Source organism: Oncorhynchus keta, chromosome 10 (genome assembly GCF_023373465.1).
Source record: "Oncorhynchus keta strain PuntledgeMale-10-30-2019 chromosome 10, Oket_V2, whole genome shotgun sequence".
In the NCBI taxonomy this organism is placed as follows: Eukaryota; Metazoa; Chordata; class Actinopteri; order Salmoniformes; family Salmonidae; genus Oncorhynchus; species Oncorhynchus keta.
The window spans coordinates 23,107,473-23,125,605 of NC_068430.1; the positions used below are offsets into that span (position 1 = coordinate 23,107,473).

At 42.1% G+C, this 18,133-nt stretch overlaps 1 protein-coding gene across 1 annotated transcript; it reads left to right on the plus strand.

The window, feature by feature from the left end:
• Positions 1-12,543: 12,543 nt before the first annotated feature.
• On the plus strand, positions 12,544-12,912 carry LOC118388150 (urocortin-3-like). The gene has a single exon (XM_035776975.1). It carries the CDS (start codon positions 12,544-12,546, stop codon positions 12,910-12,912), a length of 369 nt encoding a protein of 122 aa, XP_035632868.1.
• Positions 12,913-18,133: the final 5,221 nt, after the last annotated feature.

Genomic DNA, 18,133 nt, shown 5'->3' on the forward strand with positions numbered 1-18,133 from the left:
CTTTGTTTTTGAGTCATTGTCCCACACACAGAATTAGATTAGTAAGACTTAATATGTTATGTCCTTGTTTTGTAATTGACAAACATGTTTAGCATCTCCAGGCCTACAAGCCACCAATGTGCCACGTTGGAACATTACATTTAAAAAGGGGGGGGGGGGTTATAAACTGACAGAATTGCTTTCAGATTGTCAATCCATGCATCATTTAGCTATTTGATTTTACATTTTAGAACCCCTTTTGGTGTAAAAAATATATAAAACATTAGATACAATATTGAAATTGGCTTTTTGAACCAAATCCCACAGAAATGCATTGAATAACATGAATTGCAAAGAAAATACAATTTATTTATTGATTAAGGTATAAGTGACTGATAAAAGAAAGCTCAGGAAATACAAACTCAGCAAAAATAAAAATGTCCTCAACTGCATTTATTCTCAGAGAACTTAACATGTAACTATTTGTATGAACATAAGATTCAACAACAGACAAACTGAACAAGTTCCACAGGCATGTGACTAAATTGAATAATGTGTCCCTGAACAAAGGGGGAGACGTTAAAAGTAACTATCTGGTGTGGCCACCAGCTGCATTAAGTACGGCAGAACATCTCATGGATTGCACCAGATTTGCCAGTTCTTCCACCAAGGAACCTGCAAGTTCCCGGACATTTCTGGGGGGAATGGCCCTAGCCCTCACCCTCCGATCCAACAGGTCCCAGACGTGCTCAATGGGAGTGAGATCCGAGTACTTCGCTGGCCATTGCAGAACACTGACATTCCTGTCTTGCAGTAAATCACACACAGAATGAGCAGTATGGCTGGTGGCATTGTCATGCTGGAGGGTCATGTCAGGATGAGCCTGCAGGAAGGGTAACACATGAGGGGGAGCGTTGAGATTGCTTCCAATGACAAGCTCAGTCCGATGATGCTGTGACACACCGCCCCAGACCATGACGGACCCTCCACTTCAAAATTGATCCCACTCCATAGTACAGATCTCGGCGTAACGCTCATTCCTTCGGCGATAAACGCAAATCTGACCATCATCCCTGGTGAGACAAAACCGCGACTCATCAGTGAAGAGCACTTTTTGCCAGTCCTGTCTGGTCCAGCGATGGTGGGTTTGTGCCCATTGGCAACGTCGTTGCCGGTGATGTCTGGTGAGGATCTGCCTTACAACAGGCTTACAAGCCCTCAGTCCAACCTCTCTCAGCCTATTGCGGACAGTCTGAGCACTGATGGAGAGATTGTGCGTTCCTGGTGTAACTCGGGCAGTTGTCATCCTGTCCCACAGGTGTGATGTTTGGATGTACCGATTCTGTGCAAGTTTTGTTACATGTGGTCTGCCACTGCGAGGACGATCAGCTGTCCATCCTGTCTCCCTGTAGCGGCGTCTCACAGGACGGACATTGCAATTTATTGCCCTGGCCACATCTGCAGCCCTCATGCCTCATTGCAGCATGCCTAAGGCACATTCATGCAGATGAGCAGGGACCCTGGGCATCTTTCTTTTGGTGTTTTTCAGAGTCAGTAGAAAGGCCTCTTTAGTGTCCTAAGTTTTCATAACTGTGACCTTAATTGCCTACCGTTTGTAAGCTGTTAGTGTCTTAATGACCGTTTCACAGGTGAATGTTCATTAATTGCTTATGGTTCATTGGACAAGCATGGGGAACAGTATTTAAACCCAATTAAGATCTGTGAAGTTATTTGGATTTTTCCAAATTATCTTTGAAAGACCGGGTCCTAATAAAGGGACATTTGTTTTTGCTGAGTTTATATATTTACACACATTTTACCTCTTTTTTGGGGGTAGGTACAAAACTACCTCCATACAGTGCCTTTGGAAAGTATTCAAACCCTTTGCCTTTTTCACATTTTGTTACGTTACAGCCTTATTCTAGAATGTATTAAATTGACCAAGAACCTGATGTTCACAGAGCTCCAGAGTTCCTCTGCAGAGATGGGAGAATCTACCAGAAGGACAACCACCTCTGCAGCACTCCACCAATCAGGCCTTTATGGTAGAGTGGCTAGACGGAAGCCACTCCTCCCATTTGGAGATTGCCAAAAGGCACCTAAAGGGCTCTCAGACCATGAGAAACAAGCTGCTCTGGTCTTATGAAACCAAGATTGACTTCTTTGGCCTGAATGCCAAGCGTCACATCTGGAGGAAACCTGACACCGCAGGAGTGGCTTCGGGACGATCCTCTGAATGTCCGAGTGCCCCAGCCAGAGCCTGGACTTGAACCCTATCTAACATCTCTGGAGAGACCTGAAAATAGCTGTGCAGTGACGCTCCCCATCCAAACTTCCAGAGCTTGAGAGGATCTGCAGAAAAGAATGGGAGAAACTCCCCAAATACAGGTGTGCCAAGCTTGTAGCGTTATACACAAGAAGACTCAAGGCTGTAATCGCTGCAAAAAGGTTCTTCAACAAACTACTGAGTAAAGGTTCTGAATGCTTATGTAAATGTGATTTCAGTTATTATATTATGCATTTTGCATTTTGTATGTGGACACCTGCTCGTTGAACATCTCATTCCAAAATCATGAGCATATGAAGTTGGTCCCTCTCTTTGCTGCTATAACAGCCTCCACTCTTCTGGGATCCGCTAAACCCAGATTTGTCCATTGGACTGCCAGATGGTGAAGCGTGATTCATCACTCCAGACATGTTTTTACTGCTCCAGAATCCAATGGAGGCGAGCTTTACACCCTTCCAGCCAACGCTTGGCATTTTGCATGGTGATCTTAGGCTTCTTTGCGGCTGCTCTGCCATGAAAAACAATTTCATGAAGCTCCCGACGAACAGTTCTTGTGCTGATATTGCTTCCAGAGGCAGTTTGGAACTCGGCAGTGAGTGTTGCAACATAGGACAGAAGATTATTACGGGATATGCGCTTCAGCACTCGGTGGTCCAGTTCATTGAACTTGTGTGGCCTACAACTTCGCTGCTGAGCAGTTGTTGTACCTAGACGTTTCCACTTCACAATAACAGCACCTACAGTTGGTCTAGTGGCAAAAAAATTAAGGAGAAGCGAGAGATAATAAAATGTATACATATATATATATACAGTGCCAGTCAAAAGTTTGGACACACCTACTCATTCAAGGGTTTTTCTAAATGTTTACTATTTTCTACATTGTAGAATATATATATATATTGAATGAATGACGGGTCACCATTGATGTGCTATGAAAGTGAACTGTGTTTGCGGTAATTAGGTGTGTATTAATTTAGCCGATTCTGTTGTAAAACTTTTCTTAAACAGAAGCAATCGGAACAAAACGGGAATAAACATACGTGAATTTGTCCAATAGAAACTCTTGTTTCCAACTGTTGGACGAATGATTACACCCTAAATCAGCTAGATGCAGGCAAGAGTGTGCAAGGCGGTATTGAATGTGTCACTGTCTGTCACCTTGACTATTCACATTTCTCTCAACCTGTGCACCTACATTGTAAACTTTCATTTGTAGGATAGGTTGTACAGTAGCAACCTCATGATGGGTATAGGAACATGTTTAATGTCATGTAATAGCCTAAATCTATTGATGTTACATTGAGCTGGGTGAATGGAATATGAATGACGGTCATCCAATATACTGTATGAAAGTTAAATAATAGAAATAAGGCCATGTTCATAAACAAAAGATATCCTCCTCTCTCATCTTAAAAACTTCTTAAGGCTAGCGGAACCCCTCGACAACATCCGCTGAAATGGCAGAGCGCAAAATTCATTTTTACTTTATTTGTATATTTAACTTTCACACATTCACAAGTGCAATAGACCAAATTAAAGCTTAACTTCTTGTTAATCTAGCCATCGTTTCCGATTTCAAAAAGGCTTTACAGTGAAAGGACACCATTCAATTATGTTAGGTCAGCACCTAGTCACACAAAAACATACAGCCATTTTCCAGCCAAAGAGAGGAGTCACATAAAGCAGAAATAGAGAGAAAATCAATCACTAACCTTTGATGATCTTCATCAGATGGTACTCATAGGACTTCATGTTACACAATACATGTATGTTTTGTTCGATAAAGTTCATATTTACATCCAAAAATCTCAGTTTACATTGGCGCGTTATGTTCAGTAATGTTGTGCCTAGAAAACATCCGGCGAATTTGCAGAGATCCACGTCAATTTACATAAGTACTCATCATAAACTTTGATAAAAGATACAAGTGTTATGCATAGAATTACTGATATAGTTCTACTTAACCTCTTGCGCCGAGCCATCCCGGATCCGGTATCGTGACTACAGCCTCAAGCTCATTACTATAACTCAACGTTTACGATTTCTAAAAATTGCAAATGAAATGAAATAAATATGCCTGCTCTCAAACTCAGCCTTTTCTTATCAACACTGTCATCTCAGATTTTCAAAATATGCTTTTGAACCATAGAAAATCAATCATTTGTGTAAGAGTGTTGATGGCTAGCTTAGCATTTAGCGTAGCATTTAGCACGCAACATATTCACAAAAACCAGCAAAGGAATCAAATAAAATAATTTACCTTTGAAGAACTTCAGATGTTTCAATGAGGAGACTCAGTTACATAGCAGATGTTCAGTTTTTCCTGAAAGATTCTTTGTGTAGGACAAATCGCTCCGTTTTGTTACTAAACATTTGGCTACCGAAACGAACCGAAAATTCAGTCACCTAAACGTCAAACTTTTTTCCGAATTAACTCCATAATATCGACCGAAACATGGCAAACGTTGTTTGAATCAATCCTCAAGGTGTTTTGTCAAATATCTCTTCATTGATATGCCGTTCGTGGAAGCATGGTTTTTCTCAGAATCCCATGGAAAAATACCAGCAGCTGAGTTTTGCGCACCAATTTCCACGCAGGACACCGTGCGGACACTTGGCAAATGTAGTCTATTATGGTCAATCTTCCAATGATATGCCTGCAAATACGTCACAATGCTCCAGACCCCTTGGGGAAACGATAGAAAGGGTAGGCTCATTCCTGTCGCATTCACAGCCATATAAGGAGATAATGCAAAACGTAGCCTCAGAAATCCTGTTCATTTCTTGGTTGCAGAAACATCTTGGTTTTGCTTGAAGCTTTTGTTCTAGGGCACTCACAGTGAAAATCTTTGCAGTTCTGGAAACGTCAGAGTGTTTTCTTTCCAAAGCTATCAATTCCATGCATAGTCGAGCATCTTTTCGTGACAAAATATTGCGCTTAAAACGGGCACGTCTTTTTATCCAAAAATTAAATACTGCCCCTAGAGTCTGAAGAGGTTAATGCAACCGCTGTGTCAGATTTCAAAAAGCTTTACAGAAAAAGCACACCATGCAGTAATCTGAGTACAGCGCTAAGCCACAAAAACAAGCCATACAGATACCCGCCATGTTGTGGAGTCAGTAAAAGTCAGAAATAGCATTATAAATATTCACTTACCTTTGATGATCTTCATCAGAATGCACTCCCAGGAATCCCAGTTCTACAATAAATGTTTGTTTTGTTCGATAAATTTAATCTTTATGTCCAAATACCTCCTTTTTGTTAGCGCGTTTAGTTCACCAATCAAAATTCACAAGGCGCGGGCAAGTCCAGACGAAAAGTCAAAACAGTTCTATTACAGCTCGTAGAAACATGTCAACGATGTATAGAATCAATCTTTAGGATGTTTTTATCATAGCATCTTCAATAATATTCCAACCGGACAATTCCTTTGTCTTTAGAAATGAAAAGGAACGCAGCTCGCTCTCACGGCCACGCGCGTGACTTAGCTCAAGGCATTCTGCCAGACACCTGATTCAAACAGCTCTTATTCGCTTTCTACATTTTGTTATGTTACAGGCTTATTCTAAAATGGATTCAATAAAATTATTTCTATAAATGTCATTATGGGGTATTGTTTGTAGATTGATGAGGAAAAAATATTAGTTAATCCATTTTAGAACAAGGCTGTAATGTAACAACTTGGAAAAAGCTAAGGGGTCTGAATATTTTCCAAATGCACTGTATACTTAACACCCAAATACCATCAGCTTGGGCAGGATCAGACGGATGGAGACATGTCAGGACCGGAGATGTTTCTGTTGTACAACACTTCTTTACAGAGGACCATTGTTGGCTATGTCGACATCCCTTAATATGTCCCCTGATGCAATATAAATTGTTTTTTTACCCAATTGCTACTGGCGAGAGGAAGAGGAAACTGAAATGCAGATGCACAAACACACTCTCTTAACCTCATCTCCTCTCCCTTTATGTGTGCTTCAACTCCCCCTCCCTAACTGTATCTCCCTTATCCCCTTTTTCCCTATACTGTACATACCACTCGGTAAGGTCAACATTATTGGACCATGATTTACCTGCTCCTGAGACAGTAAATCTACCGTTCTCACTGTCCAGACATGACTGGCTGTATGGCTAAACCAAACCTGAACCCTTTTTATTTTTATCTAATTTAATTGAACCTTTATTTAACTAGGCAAGTCAGTTAAGAACAAATTCTTATTTACAATGACGGCCTACCAAAAGGCAAAAGGCCTCCTGCGGGTACAGGGGCCTGGGATTAAAAATGAAAAAATAGGGGTCTCACGAGTTGCGCAGTGGTCTAAGGCACTGCATCGCAGTGCTAGCTGTGCCACTAGAGATTCTGGGTTCGAGTACAGGCTCTGTCGCAGCCGGCCGGGACCGGGAGGCCCATGGGGCGGCGCACAAATGGCCCAGCGTCCTCCGGGTTAGAGAGGGTTTGGCTGGCAGGGATATCCTTGTCTCATCGCGTACTAGCGACTCCTGTGGCGGGTCGGACGCAGTGCACGCTGACACCATCGCCAGGTGTACGGTGTTTCCTCCGACACATTGGTGCGACTGGCTTCCGGGTTGGATGGGCATTGTATCAAGAAGCAGTGCGGCTTGGTTGGGTTTGTGTTTCAGAGGACACATGGCTCTCGACCTTTGCCTCTCCCGAGTTCGTACGGGAGTTGCAGCGATGAGACAAGACTGTAACTATTATCAAATTGGGGTGAAAAAAGGAAAAATAAATAAATACGACAAAACACACATCACAACAAGAAATACAACACAACACTATGTATCCGAGAGACCTAAGACAGCAACAAAGCAAGGCAGCAACACATGACAACATAGCATGATAGCAGCACAAAACATGGTACAAACATTATTGGGCACAGACAACAGCACAAAGGGAAAGAAGGTAGAGGCAACAATACATCACACAAAGCAGCCACAACTATCAGTAACAGTGTCCATGATTGAGTCTCATTCCAGTCGCTAGCTGCAGAAAATAGGAGTGACCCAGGGATGTGTGTGCTTTGGGGACCTTTAACAGAATGTGACTTAATGAACCCTTAACGCAACCTAACCATTCCATGCACAAAACAAACAAATATCAGCATGTAATCTGTGAGCATGTTCTTCAAATCAGTCATCTCCAGGAACAGAACATGTCTGGATGGTTAGTCAGAGAAATTAATTCATTACTGATGAGTTGTGGACAAATTGCAGGCAAACAGCTCATTGGGGTTATCTTGTTTGGCATATCCATGAATAAAGCCCCCCATTTAAAGCATCATTGTCAAACCCCGAGCTGTGTAAGAACACACAAATCTGCTCCTGAATGATATGGACATTGTGACATCTCACATCCTTATGAGGGCGACATAATGTTCTTATCTACGACCGTGGTTTTCAATCTGTGGTCAACTGGAGTTCGACAGGTGCTCCATAATTTATTTTAGAATTGTTTTATTTTGAAGAATTTGTCTCTTGGAACAATAACAGTTGGGAGTATTAGTATTAACGGTGGAAGCAATTTTACCTTCCTTTTTACAATGCAAATACTATAGTTTATATTAATAATAATAATAAAACACCTTTAATCTGTTATAGTCACTGATAAAATTGACTACATTTAGGTGGGGAACCGCTGATCTATGACTAGGTCTGCTGGTGGAACTCAAGATATTCTTTCTGGGTGTTAGAATTAGGTTCAAGTCGTCTCTATTTCAGGCTGTCCCTTTCTGTAGGTACAGAGAATAGGGGCTAGCTTATGTATCGCCTCCACTTATCTGACTACGGTGTATGATGCGTACATGACCCCCATACAGGGGTCACTGACTGAGGCGGGGCCTTGTCTCTGTGGCCCTCAGGGTCCAGTCCCTTGGCTCAGGCTGTGTAAGTAAGACCATGGTTATCATTAGCCAGATGAGGATAATGGGTTGATGGGCTAGACGTCACAAAGGAAACGAGAGAGGCTTGTCTTCCTCTCTTCCTTCCGAGGTGGACAGCTAATTTCCCTTTTCCCTCTTCCTGAGGACTTTCTCTCCAGCGGCTCTTCTCTCTATCCCTATTTTTTTGTTTGGAGTGGTTCCGTACTTTCTGGAAACCGACTTGCCGTGGCTAAAGATAGATTTCTGCTCATGTGCACATGCAGGTGCCGCTGCTGCTTCGCCAGACTAACGTCTTTGTCTGGTGTAGCCTACAAACTTCATGTTGTGCACAAAGGTACCAGGACGATATGTTCACACTATTGCATTCTATACCTCAGTAGGCTATTAAGCATAAGCGCAATTTCATGTTCTTTTTTCAGGAGAAAGGCTACATGCAGTTACAGGTATCTGCCAAAATAAAGGAAACACCAACATAAAGTGTCTTAATAGGGCATAGGGCCACCATCAGTCTGAATAGCTTCAATGCACCTTGGCAAAGATTCTACACATCTGGATCTCTGTTGGAGGGATTCTTCCACGAGAAATTCCATCATTTGGTGTTTTGTCGATGGTGGTGCCGCCGTGAAAGATACTGTCTCAGGCGCCACTCCAGAATCTCCCATAAGTCTTCAATTGGGTTGAGATCTGGTGACTGAGATAGCCATAGTATATGTTTTACATTGTTTTAATGCTCATCAAACCATTCAGTGACCACTCCTGCCCTGTGGATGGGGGCATTGTCATCCTATGGGGGCTTAGCTGTGGAGCCAAAATAATGGCCTGCCCAGCATTTCTATACACGACCCTAAGCATGAGGAGATGCTAATTGCTTAATTAACTCAGGAACCACACCAGTGTGGAAGCACCTGCTTTCTTTACACTTTTTATCCCTCATTTACTCAAGCGTTTCCATTATTTTGGCAGTTACCTTTATTTTATATGTTGTGCACAAAAGACATGATCAACATGTTCGTACCCTAATTACAAACCTCAAGTGGGGAGTTACATGCAGCATATCACTCTGGCTAATGGCTACAATATTGTAGCAACTACAAAAATGAGACTAACTCATCACATAAAACAGATTATTTTTGCTCCAATACAATATGAAAACTTCGTATTCGCAGCCACTGACTTTTTGTTTCTCCTCTTTCTTTTTCACGTGTTATCGGTACTGGTGCAGTTCAAGACAAGGATGATAAATGGGTCAACACGTCCTGAACACACACCGAAGACATTGGTAATTGATCAGTTGATCTCATTGATAAATTGATTAACTCAGCTACAGTGAAACCCTAGTTGCATACACCCTTCAGTATACTGTTGGCAGGACTGACAGACGGAATCTGTCAATAGAACGGCTTTGCGGTCACAGCACTCAACAACATTATGATCATGAGTGGCAGGCCAAGTGCTGTGACAGGTGAATGGCCCTTCATGTGAAGTCAATCTGATCTGAGTATAATAAATAATAAATACTCTGAAAATTAGACAATTACATAGGCAAAAAGTTAATCGTGATAACTTCAAAATCAGATTTAGGGATCTGCACACCAATTTGAACCAGATGTTACAACCACAACCATAGTGTTGTTACTTGATACAGGTGGACCTAATGTTTCTTGCATTATGTTTTTCTCATACTGATCAAGAAAACTCAAAATACATGTGAATAATCTAGCATGTCTAAAGCATGGGAAAATATGTATTTATTATCTCTTTGTGAGTGAAGTTGGGGGTAACATCCAATCTAGACAGAGACAAAATTGCACTTACCATCATGTTATTTTTAGACAAAGAGGGTGATAGCAAACAATGACAGAAAGGGAAATGAGACAAGATGAAAGGGGAGGGCAAGGGATGGAGAGATGTACAAGATAAACAGAGAGTAGGGGAGAGCTGTATGTGACGGTGCAGTAACACTCGGACGATAGAGAGGGAGGACGATAAGAGTCTTGGGTAACGAGAGAGAAGTCCAGTTGAACATCTGTGCTTGCATTACAGTGGTCACTTCTCTACTTGCTAGGCAAAGACTGACTGAGAGATACAGAGAGAACCAGAAGAAAAATACTTTTCCACCACCCTGCATCTAAGAGGAACAGGACAAGTGCCTTTTGGGGACCTTACCACTCCTAAGTTGTGACATTGGGTAAGGCCTTATTACTGATGATTACATGTTTTATACTTTCCAAGTATGATCCACAACTTTCATAGTAAATGTGATTGTGAAAGAAACTTTAAGGAACCATAATGTCTTTAATTATCAATTGGACAAATGTTGAATGGTCAGATGTACGCCTGAAATAGAGTTTGAAGACCAAAGCAACATTTATACACTACAGGTCAAAAGTTGTATAACACCTACTCATTCAAGGGTTTTCTTTGTTTTTACTATTTTCTACATTGCAGAATAATAGTGAAGACGTCAAAACTATGAAATAACACAATGGAATCATGTAGTAACGGGAAAAAAAGTTTTATATTTGAGATTCTTCAAATACCCATCCTTTGCCTTGATGACAGCTTTGCATACGCTTGGCATTCTCTCAACCAGCTTCACCTGGAATGCTTTTCCAACAGTCTTGAAGGAGTTCCCACATATGCTGAGCACTTGTTGGCTGCTTTTCATTCACTCTGCGTTCCAACCATCCCAAACCATCTCAATTTGGTTGGGGTCGGGTGATTGTGGAGGCCAGGTCATCTGATGCAGCACTTCACCACTCTCCCTCTTGGTCAACTTGCCTTTACACCGCCTGGAGGTGTGTTGGGTCATTGTCCTGTTGGAAAAACAAATTATAGTGGGACTAAGGGCAAACCAGATGGGATGGCGTATCGCTGCAGAATGCTGTGGTAGCCATGCTGGTTAAGTGTGCCTTAAATTCTAAATAAATCACAGACAGTGTCACCAGCAAAGCACCCCCACACCATAACACCCCCTCCTCCATGCTCTATGGGGGGAAATACACATGCGGAGATCATCCATTCACCCTCACCGCGTCTCACAAAGACACGGTGGTTGGAACCAAAAATCTCAAATTTGGACTCCATACCAAAGGACAAATTTCCACCGGTCTAATGTCCATTGCTCTTGTTTCTTGGCCCTATTCTTCTTATTGATGTCCTTTAGTAATGGTTTCTTTGCAGCAATTCAACCATGAAGGCCTGATTCACAGTCTCCTCTGAACAGTTGAAGTTGAGATGTGTCTGTTACTTGAACCCTGTGAAGCTTTCATTTGGGCTGAAATCTCTGAGGCTGATAACTCTAATTAACTTCTCCTCTGCAGCAGAGGTAACTCTGGGTCTCCCATTCCTGCGGGGGTCCTCATGAGAGCCATTTTCATCATAGCGCTTGATGGTTTTTTGCGACTGCACTTGAAGAAACTTTAAAAGTTCTTGAAATTTTGTATATTGACTGACCTTCATGTCTTAAAGTAATGATGGACTGTCATTTCCCTTTGCTTATTTGAGCTCTTCTTGCCATAATATGGACTTGGTATTTTACCAAATAGGGCTATCTTCTGTATAACCCCCCCCCCCCTTGTCACAACACAACAGATTGGCTCAAACGCATTAAGATGGAAAGAAAATTCCACAAATTTACTTTTAAGAAGGCACACCTGTTCAGTTCATTGAAATGCATTCCAAGGGACTACCTCATGAAGCTGGTTGAGAGAATGCCAAAAGTGTGCAAAGCTGTCATCAAGGCAAAGGGTGGCTATTTGAAGAATCTGGGGGTGGCAGGTAGCCTAGTGGTTAGAGCGTTGGACTAGTAACCAAAGGTTCCAAGATTGAATACCCGAGCTGACAAGGTAAACATCTGTCATTCTGCCCCTGAACAAGGCAGTTAACCCACTGCTCCTAGGCTGTCATTGAAAATAAGAATTTGTTCTTAATTGACTTGCCTAGTTAAATTAAGGTAAAATATATTTTGATTTGGTTACTACATGATTCCATATGTGTTATTTCATAGTTTTGAAGTCTTCACTATTATTCTACAATGTAGAAAATAGTAAAAATCAAGAAAAAACCTTGAATGAGTAGGTGTTGTAAAACTTTGGACCAGTAGTGTACTAAGTCAAGAATGTTCGGGAGTTAAGTAATCTATTAGAACCACTGATATGTAAATATATCACAGTGGGTAACCATTAGTCATGACAATTACATACCGTTGAGGAAACATTAATGGTGTGCCATGCCATCATTACAAGGACCATGAGGGAACCATGCTATATTTAGAGCAAATGAACAAATCTGCTTCAAAATTGTATGATTTTCACTATAAAAAGTTTCCTCTCTGCCTTTCCTCCCTCAGATCAAGATTGCTTACCATGCGAGGAATGCATCTAAGTCTGTGTCTGGCTCTGCTGCTGCCATGGTGCAACCAGTGCCAGAGAACGGACTCTGCCAGTGCCAAGCTGGGAAAAGAAGACACGGGAGACCTGTTGGCTGTCAAACTTGTAAACCGCAGTGGCATCCTGGGCCCTCTGCTCCCCCCAGAGTTCCATCCAACACCCCGGCAGACCAGAGCCCCACGTCCGGCCACCCAGGTCTCCAAGAGAGCCCAGCAAAGGTCCCGCTTCACTCTGTCCCTGGATGTCCCCACCAGCATCCTCAGTGTCCTCATAGACCTTGCCAAGAACCACGACATGAGAGCCAAGGCTGCTGCCAATGCAGAGCTGATGGCACGCATTGGGAAAAGGAAATAAGGGATGGGGTCGAATGGGCAAAGGCTAAGGGGGGCAATTCTCAACTCACCAGGGTGGGTTTTCAAAATCAGGTTAAGGGATGGATAGGTTATGGGAAGGAAGGGTTGTTATTAGAGGAAAAGACATCTTGAAGTCTTTAATTAGTTTAGCCCTTTATCTGTTTTATATTTCTATTGCATAATTCTTACCTCATTTTATGCCATAAAGATCCACTGTCTGCCTGTACAGAAACATTATATAAAAATAATGATAGAACAAATTGTGCTAATTAAATGTCACATCAAATATAAGATGAAGCTGGTCTTTTGTCTCCGCTACAGTGGGCAAAATGTATAATTTGTGGGCAGATAATCTTCTGAAATAGTAATAGGCAGGGAACCATTTGGAGTTGTTTTTATTTGTATGTGTAACAAACTAAGGAAAGGTTGGAAAATAAAATCAGATAATATAACCTAATTTCTTTGTGTACAGCTTATTTCTTCTGCATTGACGTCAGAGGCGTTTATTAATTACAAGCATCAGTAACCAATAAAGCACTAACGGATAAGTAATATCACCCTGCATCATTCCCAACAAGAAGACTGATAACAGGACTATGGCACAGGGAGGAAATTGACCCGAGACAGAGGTCCCTGTTAGATCATCCATCTAGTTGATTAATGCTTGATCCCAAGTCAATTGGATAATTAAAGCAGCAATGCTGAGAGTAATTTTTAGTCACAGCACAGACCATTACTTAACTCAGATAGATGCATAAGCAAATCGTTTGGACTCCTGGAAATACTGGATGGTGTGCAGGTGGTGCAGTTTGTGAGATAATATGGCCTACAAAACGCCTAAGATGATGGTACAAAAACAATCATGGTTTTTCCTCTGGGTTTCACCTGCCATATCAGTGCTGTTATACTCACATACATTATTTGAACAGTTGTAGAAACTGTAGAGTGTATCCTATCCACATCTACCAAGTATATGCATGTCATAGCTTCTGGGCCTGAGTAACAGACAGTTTACTTTGGGTACACTTTTCATCCGGAAGTCACAATACTGCCCCCTAGCCCAAAGAGGTTCAAAGTTTAGCCCGAATCCAACAACACACACACACAACCGTTCAAAAGTTTGGTGTCACTTAGAAAATGTCCTTGTTGTTGAAAGAAAAGCACATTTGTCCATTAAAATAACATAAAATCCATGTGAGAAATTGCCAAGAAACTGAAGATCTCGTACAACGTTGTGTACTACACTCTTCACAGAACAGATCAAACTGACTCTAACCTTTGCAACTCTAGGCAGAGTTGCGAAGAAAAAGCCATATCTCAGACTGCCCAATTAAAAGTACAGATTAAGATGGACAAAAGAACACAGACACTGGAACTCTGCCTAGAAGGCCAGCATCCCGGAGTCACCTGTTCACTATTTAATGAAGCTGCCAGTTGAGGACCTGTGAGGCATCTGTTTCTCAAACTCGACACTCTAATGTACCTCTCCTCTTGCTCAGTTGTGCACCGGGGCCTCCCACTCCTCTTTCTATTCTGGTTAGAGACAGTTTGTGCTGTTCTGTGAAGGGGGTAGTACACAAAGTTGTACGAGATCTTCAGTTTCTTGGCAATTTCTTGCATGCCTTCATTTCTCAGAACAAGAATATACTGATGAGTTTCAAAAGAAAGGTATTTGTTTTTGGCCATTTGAGCCTGTAATCGAACCCACAAATACTGATGCTCCAGATACTCAACTAGTCTAAAGAATGCCAGTTGTATTGCTTCTTTAATTAGAAAAACAGTTTTCAGCTGTGTTAACATAATTGCAAAAGTGTTTTCTACTGATCAATTATCCTTTTAAAATTAACACAACGCGACATTGGAACACAGGAGTGATGGTTGCTGATAATGGGCCTCTGTATGCCTCTGTAGATATTCCATTAAAAATCAGCAATTTCCAGCTACAATAGTCATTTACAACGGTAGTGTATATATGTGTATTTATTTCTTTATTTCTATAATAGCCTACCATAGGCTATACGGAAATAGTGTCAGCACAATCTGTATGATTACTTTTGGCCAGGCCCATATCATACATTTCTGAAGAATAAAATAAATGCCTTTAATGAACCAACTATTTAATGTCTCACTCCCCCATTTGGCTTCTGTTGTCATGTGTAGTCTACTACTACTACACCACCAACATAGACAACATAAGGTAGTTAACAGCTATTTTAAGAAATAGAAATGTATTTTTGAAAAGAAAATACAGATGAGTCACTGAACCCTGGGGCCAAATTCTAGGGCACTTTCCTGCATAACCGAAGCCGCAGTTGACAGCTTATCATGTGGTCTACCATTTGTATACTACCCCAAAGGGGTCTGAGGTGCATCAGAGCAGTAGTGAATTGAGCAATTTCTATGCTGTGACAGGTCATACTTGAGATCACATCTGATAGCTTCGACCGCCGCGGGATTCATTCGTTGCCCAGATGATGCAGTGCCCGACCGACAGCAGCCTCACGGGTGTCTCAAGGTCATTCATAATTTTTCCACATGATGTCGTTATTCACACAAAGTTGGATGAAGCATTGAAGCAATTTATAAACCATGCAAAAATACCATGATTATAAAGATACTAAGAACACCTTTAGTGAATTTCAGCGTTTATAGCGTTCAGAACAGGAATTATGTTTTATTACGTGATTTAAAAAGGTGCTGCCAATGATGGCTTGGTGGATGACACTCAGCAGACAGCCATAACGAGAGGCTTTTTGACTCAAAGGTATACCAACAAGTAAGTTTGTTTTCATTGTAAATAGGGTAAATTTACGTTTGACCCTGACATTCATTGAAGATTTCTAAGTAGTAGGCTTAATGGAGCTGGGACCTCGTTTGCCCTGTAAATCACTACGGTAAAGTTACCTTTATATTAAAGATTCAGACTTTGCTCATCAATACCTCTTCAACAGAACATGCCAGGATGGTATAAATTACATTTTGACGATACCGGTAGTCCAGTTCTGTTTACAAAAAGTGATCTTCAAAGTAATTTCAATGGCAGATTCTCCTTGTACTGCAGGGACCATCTTAAAGGTGCAATTTGAACCCACTGTTAACTGAAATGTCAATAGTTTTCAAATCTCATGAGAGAACTCTCAAACCAACTTTAAGAAGTTCAAGGACCTGTCCTCTCCAATCAACGGCAATCAATTTAATTGACTTTAAATAGGAAAAATACGTACTTCAAATCAAATCAAATCGAATTGTATTTGTCACATACACATGGTTAGCAGATGTTAATGCGAGTGTAGCGAAATGCTTGTGCTTCTAGTTCTGACAATGCAGTAATAACCAACAAGTAATCTAGCTAACAATTCCAAAACTACTACCTTATAGACACAAGTGTAAGGGGATAAAGAATATGTACATAAAGATATATGAATGAGTGATGGTACAGAGCGGCATAGGCAAGATACAGTAGATGGTAGTGAGTGCAGTATATACATATGAGTTGAGTATGTAAACAAAGTGGCATAGTTAAAGTGGCTAGTGATACATGTATTACATAAGGATGCAGTAGATGATATAGAGTACAGTATATACATATACATATGAGATGAATAATGTAGGGTATGTAAACATTATATTAGGTAGAATTGTTTAAAGTGGCTAGTGATATATTTTACATAATTTCCCATCAATTTCCATTATTAAAGTGGCTAGAGAGGAGTCAGTGTGTTGGCAGCAGCCACTCAATGTTAGTGGTGGCTGTTTAACAGTCTGATGGCCTTGAGATAGAAGCTGTTTTTCAGTCTCTCGGTCCCAGCTTTGATGCACCTGTACTGACCTCGCCTTCTGAATGATAGCGGGGGGGAACAGGCAGTGGCTCGGGTGGTTGTTGTCCTTGATGATCTTTATGGCCTTCCTGTGACATCGGGTGGTGTAGGTGTCCTGTAGGGCAGGTAGTTTGCCCCCGGTGATGCGTTGTGCAGACCTCACTACCCTCTGGAGAGCCTTACGGTTGTGGGCGGAGCAGTTGCCGTACCAGGCGGTGATACAGCCCGACAGGATGCTCTCGATTGTGCATCTGTAGAAGTTTGTGAGTGCTTTTGGTGACAAGCTGAATTTCTTCAGCCTCCTGAGGTTGAAGAGGCGCTGCTGCGCCTTCTTCACGATGCTGTCTGTGTGGGTGGACCAATTCAGTTTGTCTGTGATGTGTATGCCGAGGAACTTAAAACTACCCTCTCCACTACTGTCCCATCAATGTGGATAGGGGGGTGTTCCCTCTGCTGTTTCCTGAAGTCCACAATCATCTCCTTAGTTTTGTTGACGTTGAGTATGAGGTTATATTCCTGACACCACACTCCGAGGGCCCTCACCTCCTCTCTGTAGGCCGTCTCGTCGTTGTTGGTAATCAAGCCTACCACTGTTGTGTCGTCCGCAAACTTGATGATTGAGTTGGAGGCGTGCGTGGCCACGCAGTCGTGGGTGAACAGGGAGTACAGGAGAGGGCTCAGAACGCACCCTTGTGGGGCCCCAGTGTTGAGGATCAGCGGGGTGGAAATGTTGTTGCCTACCCTTACCACCTGGGGGCGGCCCGTCAGGAAGTCCAGTACCCAGTTGCACAGGGCGGGGTCGAGACCCAGGGTCTCGAGCTTGATGACGAGCTTGGAGGGCACTATGGTGTTAAATGCCGAGCTGTAGTCGATGAACAGCATTCTCACATAGGTATTCCTCTTGTCCAGATGGGTTAGGGCAGTGTGCAGTGTGGTTGAGATTGCATCGTCTGTTGACCTATTTGGGCGGTAAGCAAATTGAAGTGGGTCTAGAGTGTCAGGTAGGGTGGAGGTGATATGGTCCTTGACTAGTCTCTCAAAGCACTTCATGATGACGGAAGTGAGTGCAACGGGGCGGTAGTCGTTTAGCTCAGTTATCTTAGCTTTCTTGGGAACAGGAACAATAGTGGCCCTCTTGAAGCATGTGGGAACAACAGACTGGGATAGGGATTGATTGAATATGTCCGTAAACACACCAGCCAGCTGGTCTGCGCATGCTCTGAGGGCGCGGCTGGGGATGCCGTCTGGGCCTGCAGCCTTGCGAGGGTTGACACGTTTAAATGTTTTCCTCACGTCGGCCCATAATACTTTCATGGATACAACCAACTTTTATTGGTTCAGGGACTATATCGCTAATCAACGGCAATTACTTTAGTGTTTTTTTAGTTTGTCAATTTTAAAAAT